At 47.8% G+C, this 15,382-nt stretch overlaps 1 protein-coding gene across 3 annotated transcripts in view; it reads right to left on the minus strand.

The window, feature by feature from the left end:
• The window catches only part of RAB3GAP1 (RAB3 GTPase activating protein catalytic subunit 1), a 289,227-nt gene extending 275,113 nt beyond the window's left edge, over window positions 1–14,114 (minus strand). The window contains exon 1 of one of the 3 annotated variants that reach the window (XM_063933781.1): window positions 14,012–14,114. In XM_063933781.1, the coding sequence (XP_063789851.1) occupies window positions 14,012–14,029 (18 nt within the window). In that variant the 5' untranslated portion in view covers window positions 14,030–14,114. Of the gene's footprint in view, window positions 1–13,731; window positions 13,946–14,011 lie in introns of those variants that run through there. The other 2 variants (XM_063933783.1, XM_063933782.1) reach the window with 2 other exon arrangements.
• Between the last annotated feature and the right edge of the window lie 1,268 nt (window positions 14,115–15,382).

Here is a 15,382-nt window from a genome sequence, read left to right on the forward strand (position 1 = left end):
TATATATATATATATATATATATATATATATATATTAGACAACATCTTTTACATATAAATATATATATATATATATGTATATATATATATATATGTGCTATCAACTGGCACTCTCACTTCTGATCAACTGCCGCGGTGCTCTTTATAATGTCATACAACCTCTTCCAAATAAGGCACTCCACGGTCTCACATCAGAAATAATAACAGCTCACTGTTGGGCTTGTGTCAGCAACGTTTCGGATTTAATATCCTTTGTCAAGCATTACCATCATCACAAAACAGACAATACATTACATTTAAATACCCTTACCTCACACCATACCTCCGCGTCCTCCCTCCCGCATCCGGTCACGTCACTCCACCTTCCGGGTCCGCCACAGTATCCTCACCGCTACCAATCACCGTGCATTACCATGACAACCCACGATCGTTGACGGAAACGCCAGTTCCCATGTTCTCTGCACTGCAATCCTGCGTGTATGATACCTTGCAGTATCCATAAGGCTGGTGAATGTTCCGTGTACCAAACGGGATTAGAAGATCCGAGGAGAGAGTGTATATACCCGTGAATATAAATATACATTTGTGATCTAAAAACAAATACAAAACATAAACAACTATAAATTCACAAATGCTATACATCTCTAGCAGCTATCAAGTATATATTATGAATACAGCCTCCAACTATTTCATATTAAACCAAAGCGTATCACAAAAAAACGCTCAAGTTTAGTTGATCATTAAGTCCTTTCGGTTTTACCGTATCTAACAGGTGGATCCACTTAGCTTCACATTGTAGCAGCTTTTTGTGCCTATCACCCTGCCTCCCATCATCAGGAATATGATCAATGATCATATGTCGTAAATTGGCCATACTGTGTCTAGCTGCTAGAGATGTATAGCATTTGTGAATTTATAGTTGTTTATGTTTTGTATTTGTTTTTAGATCACAAATGTATATTTATATTCACGGGTATATACACTCTCTCCTCGGATCTTCTAATCCCGTTTGGTACACGGAACATTCACCAGCCTTATGGATACTGCAAGGTATCATACACGCAGGATTGCAGTGCAGAGAACATGGGAACTGGCGTTTCCGTCAACGATCGTGGGTTGTCATGGTAATGCACGGTGATTGGTAGCGGTGAGGATACTGTGGCGGACCCGGAAGGTGGAGTGACGTGACCGGATGCGGGAGGGAGGACGCGGAGGTATGGTGTGAGGTAAGGGTATTTAAATGTAATGTATTGTCTGTTTTGTGATGATGGTAATGCTTGACAAAGGATATTAAATCCGAAACGTTGCTGACACAAGCCCAACAGTGAGCTGTTATTATTTCTGATGTGAGACCGTGGAGTGCCTTATTTGGAAGAGGTTTTATAGATATATATATATATATATATATATATATATATATATATATATATACATACACACTAGGGACAATAACATGGTATCCTTATCTAGGGTTTCAATCTCTGCTGATAAGAAATCTGTCTACGCTGCTACAGCGCTATAAACCCATGCCGACACAATCGCCGGTCTCAGTAGTGTACCAGAATGTGTGTAAATGGACTTCAGAGTACTTTTATTGCATGCTATCTGCAGGATCCCTGAGGATAGCTGTAAAGTCAGCGCTACCTTTTTGGGTAAACGTGACAATGCCTTGTACACCCTAGGGGAAGATTCCCATCGTATCCTGGCCCCATTAGGGAAAGGATACTCCCTGAGAATTCTTTTTGGGAAGCTTGTCTGGAGATTCCCGCTCTTTTTCTTCATGAGAGGAGGGAAATTTACCTCAGCTTTCTTCCCCTTAAACATGTCAGGGACAGATGAGTCATCAGTGATATGCAAAACATCTTTTATTACAATAATCATATATTGAATACTTTTCTGCCAGTTTGGCTGTACTTTGCATTATCGTAGTCGACACAGGAGTCAGACTCCGTGTCGATATCAGTGTCTATGATTTTGGATAGTGAGCGTTGTGAGACTCTGAAAGTCTCTGTGACATAGGGACAGACATGGGTAGATTCCCTGTCTGTTCTCTAATCTTTTGTGTAATAATTCATCTTAGCCCTTAATGTCACATATCCAATCAGGCGTCGGCGTTGTCGACGGCGACACCACACACACACACACATTTGCTCCATCTCTTCCATAGGAGAGCCTTTTACCTCAGACATGTCGACACACACGTACCGACACACCACATACTCAGGGAATCCTCTTATCTGAAGACAGTTCCCCCACAAGGCCCTTTGGAGAGACAGAGAGAGAGTATGCCAGCACACACCCAGCGCTATATGACCCAGGAAAAAACACAGCAATTTAATGTTTACCCCGTAGCGCTGTTATTATTATCTGTGCTGAATTATGTGCCCCCCCTCTTCTTTAAAACCCTCTCTTCTACCGTGGTATAAGCAGGGGAGAGTCCGGGGAGCTTCCTCTCAGCGGTGCTGTGGAGAAAAACATGGCGCTGGCAAGTGCTGAGGGAGAAGCCCCGCCCCCTCGGCGGCGGGCTTCAGTCCCGCTAAAAGTGTAAAATTGGCGGGGGCTCATGCATATATACAGTGTCCAGCTGTATATATGCTCTCTTTTGCCAAATAAGAGGTTTATATTGCTGCCCAGGGCGCCCCCCCCTGCGCCCTGCACCCTTACAGTGACCGGAGTATGTGAGGTGTATGGGAGCAATGGCGCACAGCTGCCGTGCTGTGCGTTACCTCAGTGAAGCTCACGAAGTCTTCTGCCGCCTTTTGAAGCATTCTTTTTTCTCATACTCACCCGGCTTCTTTCTTCTGGCTCTGTGAGGAGGACGGCGGCGCGGCTCTGGGACGAACGTCCAGGGCGAACCTGTGTTCCGATTCCCTCTGGAGCTAATGGTGTCCAGTAGCCTAAGAAGCAGAGCCTATCATTTAAGTAGGTCTGCTTCTCTCCCCTCTGTCCCTCGATGCAGGGAGTCTGTTGCCAGCAGTGCTCCCTGAAAATAAAAAACCTAACAAATATACTTTCTTAGCAGGAAACTCAGGAGAGCTCCCTGCAGTGCACCAATCTCCTCTGGGCACAGTCTCAAACTGAGGTCTGGAGGAGGGGCATAGAGGGAGGAGCCAGTGCACACCCAGAGTCAAGTTCTTTCTTAATGTGCCCATGTCTCCTGTGGAGCCCGTCTATTCCCCATGGTCCTTACGGAGTCCCCAGCATCCTCTAGGACATTAGAGAAAAGTAACTGAGGACTTTTTTTTTACATTAAAATAAGATTCTTCACACTTTGACACTTTATCAGGGATATGCAGAACATCTCTGATAGCTTCTATAACAGTTATAATTTCCCTGTGACAGAGCTGCATACCCCCCCCTCCCCCACCCCAAAGTCTACCTCACCCTCCTCCAAGTCTGACCCTTCAGCGTCAGAGTCAGACTGCAGGGTATGGGCCAGAGATCACTTTTGCGGATAAATGGGAGGGGAATGAGACGCTGTTTTGGGGACTGAGTCACTGCTCTCAACAGTCTGTCTGAAGTATTGCGTCTCTTTCTCATTGCGGGACAATTTTGTAGAAAGAGTGGAGATTATTCCTTTCAGAGAATTAACCCATTCTGGTTCAGTCCCACTATTCTATGAACCCTGAGTACCCAGTAGTGAGCCCCCTGGTGAAGAGGAACACCCCGCTGTACAAGAAACACACTCTTTGCCTGACATAAAGTAAATGTGACAGCACACACACACACACAGGAAAAGGTTAAGCACAATTAACCCACAAAGAGCCTTTCAGGTAGACACAGAGTTGTTTGGAGCAAGCCCCCACCGCGCCCTTACCGCGAATGCCAAGCTTAGCCGGGTCACAGACTAAGTACCCTGATAGGGGACTTAGTACACTAATATTCGCTCCCCCTCTGCTATGATCCCCTGGTACCACTGAGGTAATCTGGAGTCACACTGGAGGAGCAGCGCGTCCCTGTCAGTCAGCGTCTGGATCCACTGCAGAGGGAAAATGGCGCTGGTGAGCTGCTGGATCCCCTCATAGTGAAGCCCCACCCCTTCAATGGCGCGCAGCCTTCCTGCTTTTTTTATACAGGCTGGGGAATTTGGTACTTAAAATGGACAAAAACCGTTTTAAGACTGTGTTGCCAGTATGGGTACCATGTACAGTGTACTGAGAGGCAGTTGTGTGCTGTGTCTGGAGACGCATTCCACCTCGTTTAGAAGCCGTGCGTCTCCGTACCCTTATGCCGCCATAATGGCCGGCGCCCCGCTAACCAGGACGCCAGCTTAGTACTCACCACTCTTCATTCTTCTGGCTCTGTTAGGGGTGGCGGCGTGCTGCGGGAATGTACGTTCGCCGTGGTGGGGCTTGCGAATAGTTCCCTCAGGAGCTCAGTGTCCTGTCAGCGGGGAACGGGACCATTAACCCTTCAAGAGGTTGGGCCATCCCCCCCCCCCAAGTCCCACGAAGCAGGCAGGCTGGTGCCACCCAGCCCTGCCTGAAAATAACAAACATATAAAATAAATGCAGAAAACTCTTCAGGAACTTCCTTCAGCATGACCGGCTCCTCCGGGCACATTTTCTAAACTGAGTCTGGTAGGAGGGGCATAGAGGGAAGAGCCAGCCCACACTATCAAATTCTTAAAGTGTCTATGGCTCCTAGTGTACCCGTCTATACCCCATGGTACTAAATGGACTCCAGTATCCTCTAGGACATAAGAGAAATAATGTTGCAATACGGTTCAAGATTATGTCAGAGCTAGTAGAGCAGACATGCAAGTGTACATGTGAGAGATAGGGTGACACACAGACAAGTGTACAGTATATGTGAGATATAGCGGGACACACACATATGCTGATGTGAGAAGGTACACACACATACAAGTGCAGATGTGACAGATGAGAACACATGCAAGTGCAGATTTGAGAGAGATGTATAAATGCAGATTTAAGAGATAGGGGTACACACACATAGTGCATATGCAGATGTGAGACAGAGGGGGGCATATGTAAGTGGAGGCATGAGACAGAGGGGGGCATATACAGTGCAGACGTAAGACAGAGTGGGGCATATACAATTGCAAAAGTGAGACAGAGGGGGAAATATACAAGTGTAGACATGAGACAGAGGGGGAAATAATAAGAATTTACTTACCGATAATTCTATTTCTCGGAGTCCGTAGTGGATGCTGGGGTTCCTGAAAGGACCATGGGGAATAGCGGCTCCGCAGGAGACAGGGCACAAAAGTAAAGCTTTTACAGGTCAGGTGGTGTGTACTGGCTCCTCCCCCTATGACCCTCCTCCAGACTCCAGTTAGGTACTGTGCCCGGACGAGCGTACACAATAAGGGAGGATATTGAATCCCGGGTAAGACTCATACCAGCCACACCAATCACACCGTACAACTTGTGATCTAAACCCAGTTAACAGTATGATAACAGAGGAGCCTCTGAAAGATGGCTTCCTAAACAATAACCCGAATTAGTTAACAATAACTATGTACAAGTATTGCAGATAATCCGCACTTGGGATGGGCGCCCAGCATCCACTACGGACTCCGAGAAATAGAATTATCGGTAAGTAAATTCTTATTTTCTCTATCGTCCTAAGTGGATGCTGGGGTTCCTGAAAGGACCATGGGGATTATACCAAAGCTCCCAAACGGGCGGGAGAGTGCGGATGACTCTGCAGCACCGAATGAGAGAACTCCAGGTCCTCCTTTGCCAGGGTATCAAATTTGTAAAAATTTACAAACGTGTTCTCCCCTGACCACGTAGCTGCTCGGCAGAGTTGTAATGCCGAGACCCCTCGGGCAGCCGCCCAAGATGAGCCCACCTTCCTTGCGGAATGGGCCTTAACAGATTTAGGCTGTGGCAGGCCTGCCACAGAATGTACAAGTTGAATTTTGTTACAAATCCAACGAGCAATCGACTGCTTAGAAGCAGGTGCACCCAACTTGTTGGGTGCATACAGTATAAACAGCGAGTCAGATTTTCTGACTCCAGCCGTCCTTTAAATGTATATTTTTAAGGCTCTGACAACGTCCAACAACTTGGAGTCCTTCAAGTCGTCTGTAGCCGCAGGCACTACAATAGGCTGGTTCAGGTGAAACGCTGATACCACCTTAGGGAGAAAATGCGGACGCGTCCGCAGCTCTGCCCTATGTCGAATGGAAAATTAAATAAGGGCTTTTATAAAACAAAGCCGCCAGTTCAGATACTCTCCCGGCCGAAGCCAGGGCCAGTAACATAGTCACTTTCCATGTGAGATATTTCAAATCCACATTCTTTAGTGGTTCAAACCAATTGGATTTGAGGAAATCTAAAACTACATTTAGATCCCACGGTGCCACCTTAGGCACCACAGGAGGCTGTATATGCAGTACTCCTTTGATAAAAATCTGGACCTCAGGGACTGAGGCCAATTCTTTTTGGAAGAATATTGATAGGGCCGAAATTTGAACCTTAATAGATCCCAATTTGAGACCCATAGACAATCCTGATTGCAGGAAATGTAGGAAAACGACCCAGTTGAAATTCCTCCATCGGAGCACTCCGCTGCTCGCACCACGCAACATATTTTCGCCAAATACGGCGATAATGCTTCGCGGTGACTTCCTTCCTTGCCTTTATCAAGGTAGGAATGACTTCTTCTGGAATGCCTTTTCCTTTTAGGATCTGGCATTCAAACGCCATGCCGTCAAACGCAGCCGCGGTAAGTCTTGAAAAAGACAAGGACCCTGCTGAAGCAGGTCCCTTCTCAGAAGTAGAGGCCACGGATCGTCCGTGACCATCTCTTGAAGTTCCGGGTACCAAGTCCTTCTTGGCCAATCCGGAGCCACTAGTCTTACTCCTCTTTGCCGTATAATCCTCAATACCTTTGGTATGAGAGGCAGAGGAGGAAACACATATACCGACTGGTACACCCAAGGTGTTACCAGCGCGTCCACAGCTATTGCCTGCGGATCTCTTGACCTGGCGCAATACCTGTCCAGTGTTTTGTTGAGGCGAGACGCCATCATGTCCACCATTGGTTTTACCCAACGGTTTAATAGCATGTGGAAAACTTCTGGATGAAGTCCCCACTCTCCCGGGTGAAGGTCGTGTCTGCTGAGGAAGTCTGCTTCCCAGTTGTCCACGCCCGGGATGAATACTGCTGACAGTGCTATCACGTGATTCTCCGCCCAGCGAAGGATCCTGGCAGCTTCTGCCATTGCCCTCCTGCTTCTTGTGCCGCCCTGTCTGTTTACATGGGCGACTGCCGTGATGTTGTCCGACTGGATCAACACCGGTCTTCCTTGAAGCAGAGGTTCCGCCTGGCTTAGAGCATTGTAGATTGCTCTTAGTTCCAGAATGCTTATGTGAAGAGACTTTTTCAGGCTCGACCACACTCCCTGGAAATTTCTTCCCTGTGTGACTGCTCCCCAGCCTCTCAGGCTGGCATCCGTGGTCACCAGGATCCAATCCTGCATGCCGAATCTGCGGCCCTCCAATAGATGAGCCTCCTGCAACCACCACAGAAGGGATACCCTTGTCCTCGGCGACAGGGTTATCCGCAGGTGCATCTGAAGATGCGACCCTGACCATTTGTCCAACAGATCCCTTTGCCTGGAATCTGCCGAAAGGGATTGCTTCGTAAGAAGCTACCATTTTTTCCCAGGACTCTTGTGCATTGATGTACCGACACCTTTCCTGGTTTTAGGAGGTTCCTGACCAGGTCAGATAACTCCTTGGCTTTTTCTTCGGGAAGAAAAACCTTTTTCTGAACTGTGTCCAGAATCATCCCCAGGAACAGCAGACGAGTTGTCGGCATTAATTGGGATTTTGGAATATTCAGAATCCATCCGTGCTGCTTTAGCACCTCTTGAGATAGTGCTAAACCCATCTCTAGCTGTTCTCTGGACCTTGCCCTTATTAGGAGATCGTCCAAGTATGGGATAATTAAAACGCCTTTTCTTCGAAGAAGAAATATTATCTCGGCCATTACCTTTGTAAAGACCCGAGGTGCCGTGGACAAACCAAACGGCAGCGTCTGAAACTGATAGTGACAGTTTTGTACAACGAACCTGAGGTACCCCTGGTGTGAGGGGTAATTGGAACGTGGAGATACGCATCCTTGATGTCCAAGGATACCATAAAGTCCCCTTCTTCCAGGTTCGCTATCACTGCTCTGAGTGACTCCATCTTGAACTTGAACTTCTTTATGTACAGGTTCAAGGACTTCAGATTTAGAATAGGCCTTACCGAGCCATCCGGCTTCGGTACCACAAAAAAAGTGGAATAATACCCCTTCCCTTGTTGTAGAAGAGGTACCTTGACTATCACCTGCTGAGAATACAGCTTGTGAATGGCTTCCAAAACCGTCTCCCTTTCTGAGGGGGACGTTGGTAAAGCAGACTTCAGGAAACGGCGAGGTGGCTCTGTCTCTAATTTCAACCTGTACCCCTGAGATATTATCTGCAGGATCCAGGGATTTACCTGCGAGTGAGCCCACTGCGCGCTGTAATTCTTGAGACGACCGCCTACCGCCCCCGAGTCAGCTTGTGAAGCCCCAGCGTCATGCTGAGGCTTTTGTAGAAGCCGGGGAGGGCTTCTGTTCCTGGGAAGGAGCTGCCTGTTGCTGTCTCTTCCCTCGTCCTCTGCCTCGTGGCAGATATGAATAGCCCTTTGCTCTCTTATTTTTAAAGGAACGAAAGGGCTGCGGTTGAAAGGTCGGTGCCTTTTTCTGTTGGGGAGTGACTTGAGGTAGAAAGGTGGATTTCCCGGCCGTAGCCGTGGCCACCAAATCCGATAGACCGACCCCAAATAACTCCTCTACGCATCGCCTGTCCACTGTCGTGTCCATAAAGCTCTTCTGGCCGAAATGGACATAGCACTTACCCGTGATGCCAGTGTGCAGATATCTCTCTGTGCATCACGCATATAAAGAAATGCATCCTTTATTTGTTCTAACGACAGTAAAATATTGTCCCTGTCCAGGGTATCAATATTTTCGATCAGGGACTCTGACCAAACTACCCCAGCACTGCACATCCAGGCAGTCGCAATAGCTGGTCGTAGTAGAACACCTGCATGTGTGTATATACCTTTTTGGATATTTTCCATCCTCCTATCTGATGGATCTTTAAGTGCGGCCGTCTCAGGAGAGGGTAACGCCACTTGTTTTGATAAGCGTGTTAGCGCTTTGTCCACCCTAGGAGGTGTTTCCCAGCGCTCCCTAACCTCTGGCGGGAAAGGGTATAAAGCCAATAACTTCTTTGAAATTAGCAGTTTTTTATCGGGGCACCCCACGCTTCATCACACACGTCATTTAATTCTTCTGATTCGGTAAAAACTACTGGTAGTTTTTTCACACCCCACATAATACCCTGTTTAGTGGTACCTGTAGTATCAGCTAAATGTAACATCTCCTTTATTGCCAAAATCATATAACGTGTGGCCCTACTGGAAAATACGGTTGATTCGTCACCTTCACCACCGGAATCAGTGCCTGTGTCTGGGTCTGTGTCGACCGACTGAGGCAAGGGGCGTTTTACAGCCCCTGACGGTGTTTGAGGCGCCTGGACAGGCACTAATTGAGTGTCCGGCCGCCTCATGTCGGCAAACGACTGCTTAAGCGAGTTGACGCTATCCCGTAATTCCACAAATAAAGGCATCCATTCTGGTGTCGACCCCCTAGGAGGTGACATCCTCATATTTGGCAATTGCTCCGCCTCCACACCAATAACGTCCTCATACATGTCGACACACACGTACCGACACACAGCAGACACACAGGGAATGCTCTATACGAAGACAGGACCCACTAGCCCTTTGGGGAGACAGAGGGAGAGTCTGCCAGCACACACCAAAAAGCGCTATATATGACAGGGATAGCCTTATGATTAAGTGCTCCCTTATAGCTGCTTTTATATTAATATATTGCCATTTATTTTGCCCCCCCTCTCTGTTATACCCTGTTTCTGTAGTGCAGTGCAGGGGAGAGACCTGGGAGCCTTCCTGACCAGCGGAGCTGTGACAGAAAATGGCGCCGTGTGCTGAGGAGATAGGCCCCGCCCCTTTTTCGGCGGGCTCGTCTCCCGCTATTTAGTACATTTAGGCAGGGGTAAATATCTCCATATAGCCTCTGGGGCTATATGTGAGGTATTTTTAGCCTTTTTAAAGGTTTTCATTTGCCTCCCAGGGCGCCCCCCCCCCAGCGCCCTGCACCCTCAGTGACTGCCGTGTGAAGTGTGCTGAGAGGAAAATGGCGCACAGCTGCAGTGCTGTGCGCTACCTTAAGAAGACTGCAGGAGTCTTCAGCCGCCGATTCTGGACCTCTTCTTGCTTCAGCATCTGTGAGGGGGCCGGCGGCGTGGCTCCGGTGACCATCCAGGCTGTACCTGTGATCGTCCCTCTGGAGCTTCATGTCCAGTAGCCAAGAAGCCAATCCATCCTGCACGCAGGTGAGTTCACTTCTTCTCCCCTCTGTCCCTCGTTGCAGTGATCCTGTTGCCAGCAGGAATCACTGTAAAATAAAAAACCTAAGCTAAACTCTCTAAGCAGCTCTTTATGAGAGCCACCTAGAATTGCACCCTTCTCGGCCGGGCACAAAAATCTAACTGGAGTCTGGAGGAGGGTCATAGGGGGAGGAGCCAGTACACACCACCTGACCTGTAAAAGCTTTACTTTTGTGCCCTGTCTCCTGCGGAGCCGCTATTCCCCATGGTCCTTTCAGGAACCCCAGCATCCACTTAGGACGATAGAGAAATACAAGTGTAGACGTGAGACAGAGGGGGAAATATACAAGTGCAGACGTGAGACAGAGTGGGGCACATGCAAGTGCAGACGTGAGACAGAGGAGGGGAATATACAAGTGGAGATGTGAGACAGAGGGGGGCATATATACAAGTGCAAACGTGAAACAGAGTGGGGCATATACAAGTGCAGATGTGAGACAGAGGGGGAAATATACAAATGCTGATGTGAGACAGAGGGGGGAATATACAAATGCAGATATGAGACAAAGGGGGGAATATATACAAGTGCAGACGTGAGACAGATGGAGGCATATACAAGTGGAGACGTGAGACAGAGGAGGGGAATATACAAGTGGAGACATGAGACAGAGGGGGGTATATACAAGTGGAGACGTGAGACAGAGTGGGGCAAATACAAGTGCAAGACGGGGGCATATACAAGTGCAGACGTGAAATAGAGGGGGGCATAAAGAAGTGCAGATGTGAGAGAGTGGGGCATATGCAAGTGCAGATGTGAGACAGAGGGGGGCATATATACAAGTGCAGATGTGAAACAGAAGGGGGCATAAAGAAAATCAGATGTGAGAGAGTGGGGCATATGTAAGTGCAGATGTGAGAGAGCGGGGCATATGCAAGTGCAGATGTGAGACAGAGTGGGGCATATACAAGTGCAGATGTGACAGATGAGAACACATGCAAGTGCAGATTTGAGAGAGATGTATAAATGCAGATTTATGAGATAGGGGTACACACACATAGTGCACATGCAGATGTGAGACAGAGGGGGGCATATGTAAGTGGAGGCATGAGACAGAGGGGGGCATATACAGTGCAGACGTGAGACAGAGTGGGGCATATACAATTGCAAAAGTGAGACAGAGGGGGAAATATACAAGTGTAGACGTGAGACAGAGGGGGAAATATACAAGTGTAGACGTGAGACAGAGGGGGAAATATACAAGTGCAGACGTGAGACAGAGGAGGGGAATATACAAGTGGAGATGTGAGACAGAGGGGGGCATATATACAAGTGCAGACGTGAAACAGAGTGGGGCATATACAAGTGCAGATGTGAGACAGAGGGGGAAATATACAAATGCCGATGTGAGATAGAGGGGGGAATATACAAATGCAGATATGAGACAAAGGGGGGCATATATACAAGTGCAGACGTGAGACAGATGGAGGCATATACAAGTGGAGACGTGAGACAGAGGAGGGGAATATACAAGTGGAGACATGAGACAGAGGGGGGCATATACAAGTGCAGATGTGAGACAGAGGGGGGCATATACAAGTGGAGACATGAGACAGAGGGGGGCATATACAAGTGCAGATGTGAGACAGAGGGGGGCATATACAAGTGGAGACATGAGACAGAGGGGGGCATATACAAGTGGAGATGTGAGACAAATGGAGGCATATACAAGTGGAGACGTGAGACAGAGGGGGGTATATACAAGTGGAAACGTGAGACACATAGAGGCATATACAAGTGCAGATGTGAGACAGAGTGAGGCATATACAAGTGCAGATGTGAGACAGAGTGGGGCATATACAAGTGCAGATGTGAGACAGAGTGGGGCATATACAAGTGGAGACGTGAGACAGAGGGGGGTATATACAAGTGGAGACGTGAGACAGAGTGGGGCAAATACAAGTGCAAGACGGGGGCATATACAAGTGCAGACGTGAAATAGAGGGGGGCATAAAGAAGTGCAGATGTGAGAGAGTGGGGCATATGCAAGTGCAGATGTGAGACAGAGGGGGGCATATATACAAGTGCAGATGTGAAACAGAAGGGGGCATAAAGAAAATCAGATGTGAGAGAGTGGGGCATATGGAAGTGCAGATGTGAGAGAGTGGGGCATATGGAAGTGCAGATGTGAGAGAGCGGGGCATATGCAAGTGCAGATGTGAGAGAGTGGGGCATATGCAAGTGCAGATGTGAGAGAGTGGGGCATATACAAGTGCAGATGTGAGACAGAAGGGGGCATATATACAAGTACAGACGTGAGACAGAGGGGGGGAATATACAAATGCAGATGCGAGACAAAGGGGGGCATATATACAAGTGCATACGTGAGACAGATGGAGGCATATACAAGTGGAGACGTGAGACAGAGGAGGGGAATATACAAGTGGAGACATGAGACAGAGGGGGGCATATACAAGTGCAGATGTGAGACAGAGGGGGGCATATACAAGTGGAGACGTGAGACAGACGGGGGCATATACAAGTGGAGACGTGAGACAGAGGGGGGCATATACAAGTGGAGACGTGAGACACATAGAGGCATATACAAGTGCAGACGTGAGACACATAGAGGCATATACAAGTGCAGACGTGAGACAGAGTGGGGCATATACAAGTGCAGCTGTGAGACAGAGGGGGGAATATACAAGTGCAGATGTGAGACAGAGGGGGGAATATACAAGTGCAGACGTGAGACAGAGTGGGGCATATACAAGTGCAGCTGTGAGACAGAGGGGGGAATATACAAGTGCAGATGTGAGACAGAGGGGGGAATATACAAGTGCAGATGTGAGACAGAGGGGGGAATATACAAGTGCAGATGTGAGACAGAGGAGGGCATATATACAAGTGCAGATGAGAGAGGGTCATATACAAGTGCACAAATGGACACAGAGAGGAGACAAATTCACATATAAATTACACAATCAAAGCATAAGAAACAATATATGCACAGAAACAAAAAAATAAATAAAAGTTCAGAGTATACAGAGGGTCAGTCAGACAGATGACGGAGTATATGTAGGGTCAGCCAGACAGATGACGGAGTATATGGAGGGTCAGGCAGACAAATGACGGAGTATACAGAGGGTCAGACAGACAAATGACAGAGTATACGGATGGTCAGCCAGATAGATGACAGAGTATACGGAGGGTCAGGCTCAGGCAGATAGATGACAGAGTATATAGATGGGCAGGCAGACAGCAGAGTATACAGAAAAAAAGGGGATATGCTATACATTATTAGACTTACCATACTATCCCTTTAAACAGGTGCACTCATAAATTACCCAGCATCTGTGGCTGATTACAATCAGATGAAATGCAGGCATGAAGTTTGTCTGACACGGAACCTGTGTAAATTATGAGTGTTTCGGTTTAAAGGGACAGGATGGAAAGCCTAAGCATTATATACATATATAGAGGAGTGACGGGCAGGGGACACTGGCAGAGTATATAGAGGGACAGAGTATATATATTGTGTACGCAGACTACGGGGGCAGAGCAGTCACTGGGATCAGCCAGTCACTCACATCACTGTCCGCCGCCATCTTGGGAGAATGGTGACGTCAGCGCGGGGCATGCTGGGAATCCGGAACAGCAGAAAAACATCGCCAGGATGCGGCGTAGAGGTTGATGCTATTTCGGAGTGCGGGGAGGGAGGAGAGCGGCTGACAAGGGAGATGATGAGATTGATCCTAACTCCACCTGCATACAAACTCTGACAAGCTTTCCAACTGTCCCTACCGAACCCTAAAGCCATATTCCCCTGTGGTACCCGTACATCTCTGACCTCCTGCGTTTACATCCATCCATACCTGGACATAAATCCCTCAGTCATTCCACCTGTTTTCATCTATACCTTGTATCCAAATCCACCTATACCTCGGATGTACCCATATCCACCTATTCCTCCACCCTCCCTTCCCTGGCTTGTATCCAAATCCTCCTGTACCCTTATACATCCCTCACCAGCATCCAGATCTACCTGTGCCTCCACCCCCCCCCCCTTTACCTAAATCCACCTGTACCTCCACCCACCTCGCCTGTGCCCAATGCCCCTGAGTGTCTAGCCATCTCTCCCCTGTACCAAAATCTCTGCCTCAACCGGTCCGTCCCCTATACATGTAACCCCCAGTTACTACAACCCCTCCCTCCTGTACCCAGATTCCCAGGTCCTTCAAACTTTCTACCAGTCTGTCCCCTGTACCCATATCCCCCTGTGCCTCTAACCCTCAGTCTGTTCCTCTGCTATACTCAAATCCTCTTTCCATTACCTGTACCCAAATCCCATGTGCCTCCATCTGTCCCACCCCTGTACTCTAATCGCCCTCCTCTGCCCATACCTCCCTATGACTATGAATCATTTTAGTTTTATTTCTTAGTTTACTTGGATGGATTTATTATAATTATATTTTCAGACTAGGTTGCTTTTAATTTTGATACCATATTGGACCAAATATAATAGTTGGGTATTTTCCCCATAAAATAATGTTTTGAAAATCAGCAATATATACACTATTATATGCCCAGACAGGTGTTCTTTTCATAGCAAAGGTAATTTTGCATAAAGAATGAAAGGTGAGGTCAACATTGTGATATCCCTTCCCAGCCCTCTTTCTAGCACGGTACAACAGACTACGGGTACTTCTACCACCACGATTGCCTGGTCCCATTATGCCTATGCTTAGGCTTACCGTACTATCCCTTTAAACTGGGACACTCATGAATTACACAGTTTCTGTTGCTGGCTTCATTTAAGTAAGCATTTTAGCTGGTTTTAATTAGCCACATAGAACCTGTGTAATTCATGAGTGTGTCGGTTTAAAGCAGGGGTGGGGAACCTCCAGCCCGCGGGCCATATAAGGCCTGCAAAGCCGTTTGCTCCGGCCCACCCGCTTCTC

Source organism: Pseudophryne corroboree, chromosome 7 (genome assembly GCF_028390025.1).
Source record: "Pseudophryne corroboree isolate aPseCor3 chromosome 7, aPseCor3.hap2, whole genome shotgun sequence".
In the NCBI taxonomy this organism is placed as follows: domain Eukaryota; kingdom Metazoa; phylum Chordata; class Amphibia; order Anura; family Myobatrachidae; genus Pseudophryne; species Pseudophryne corroboree.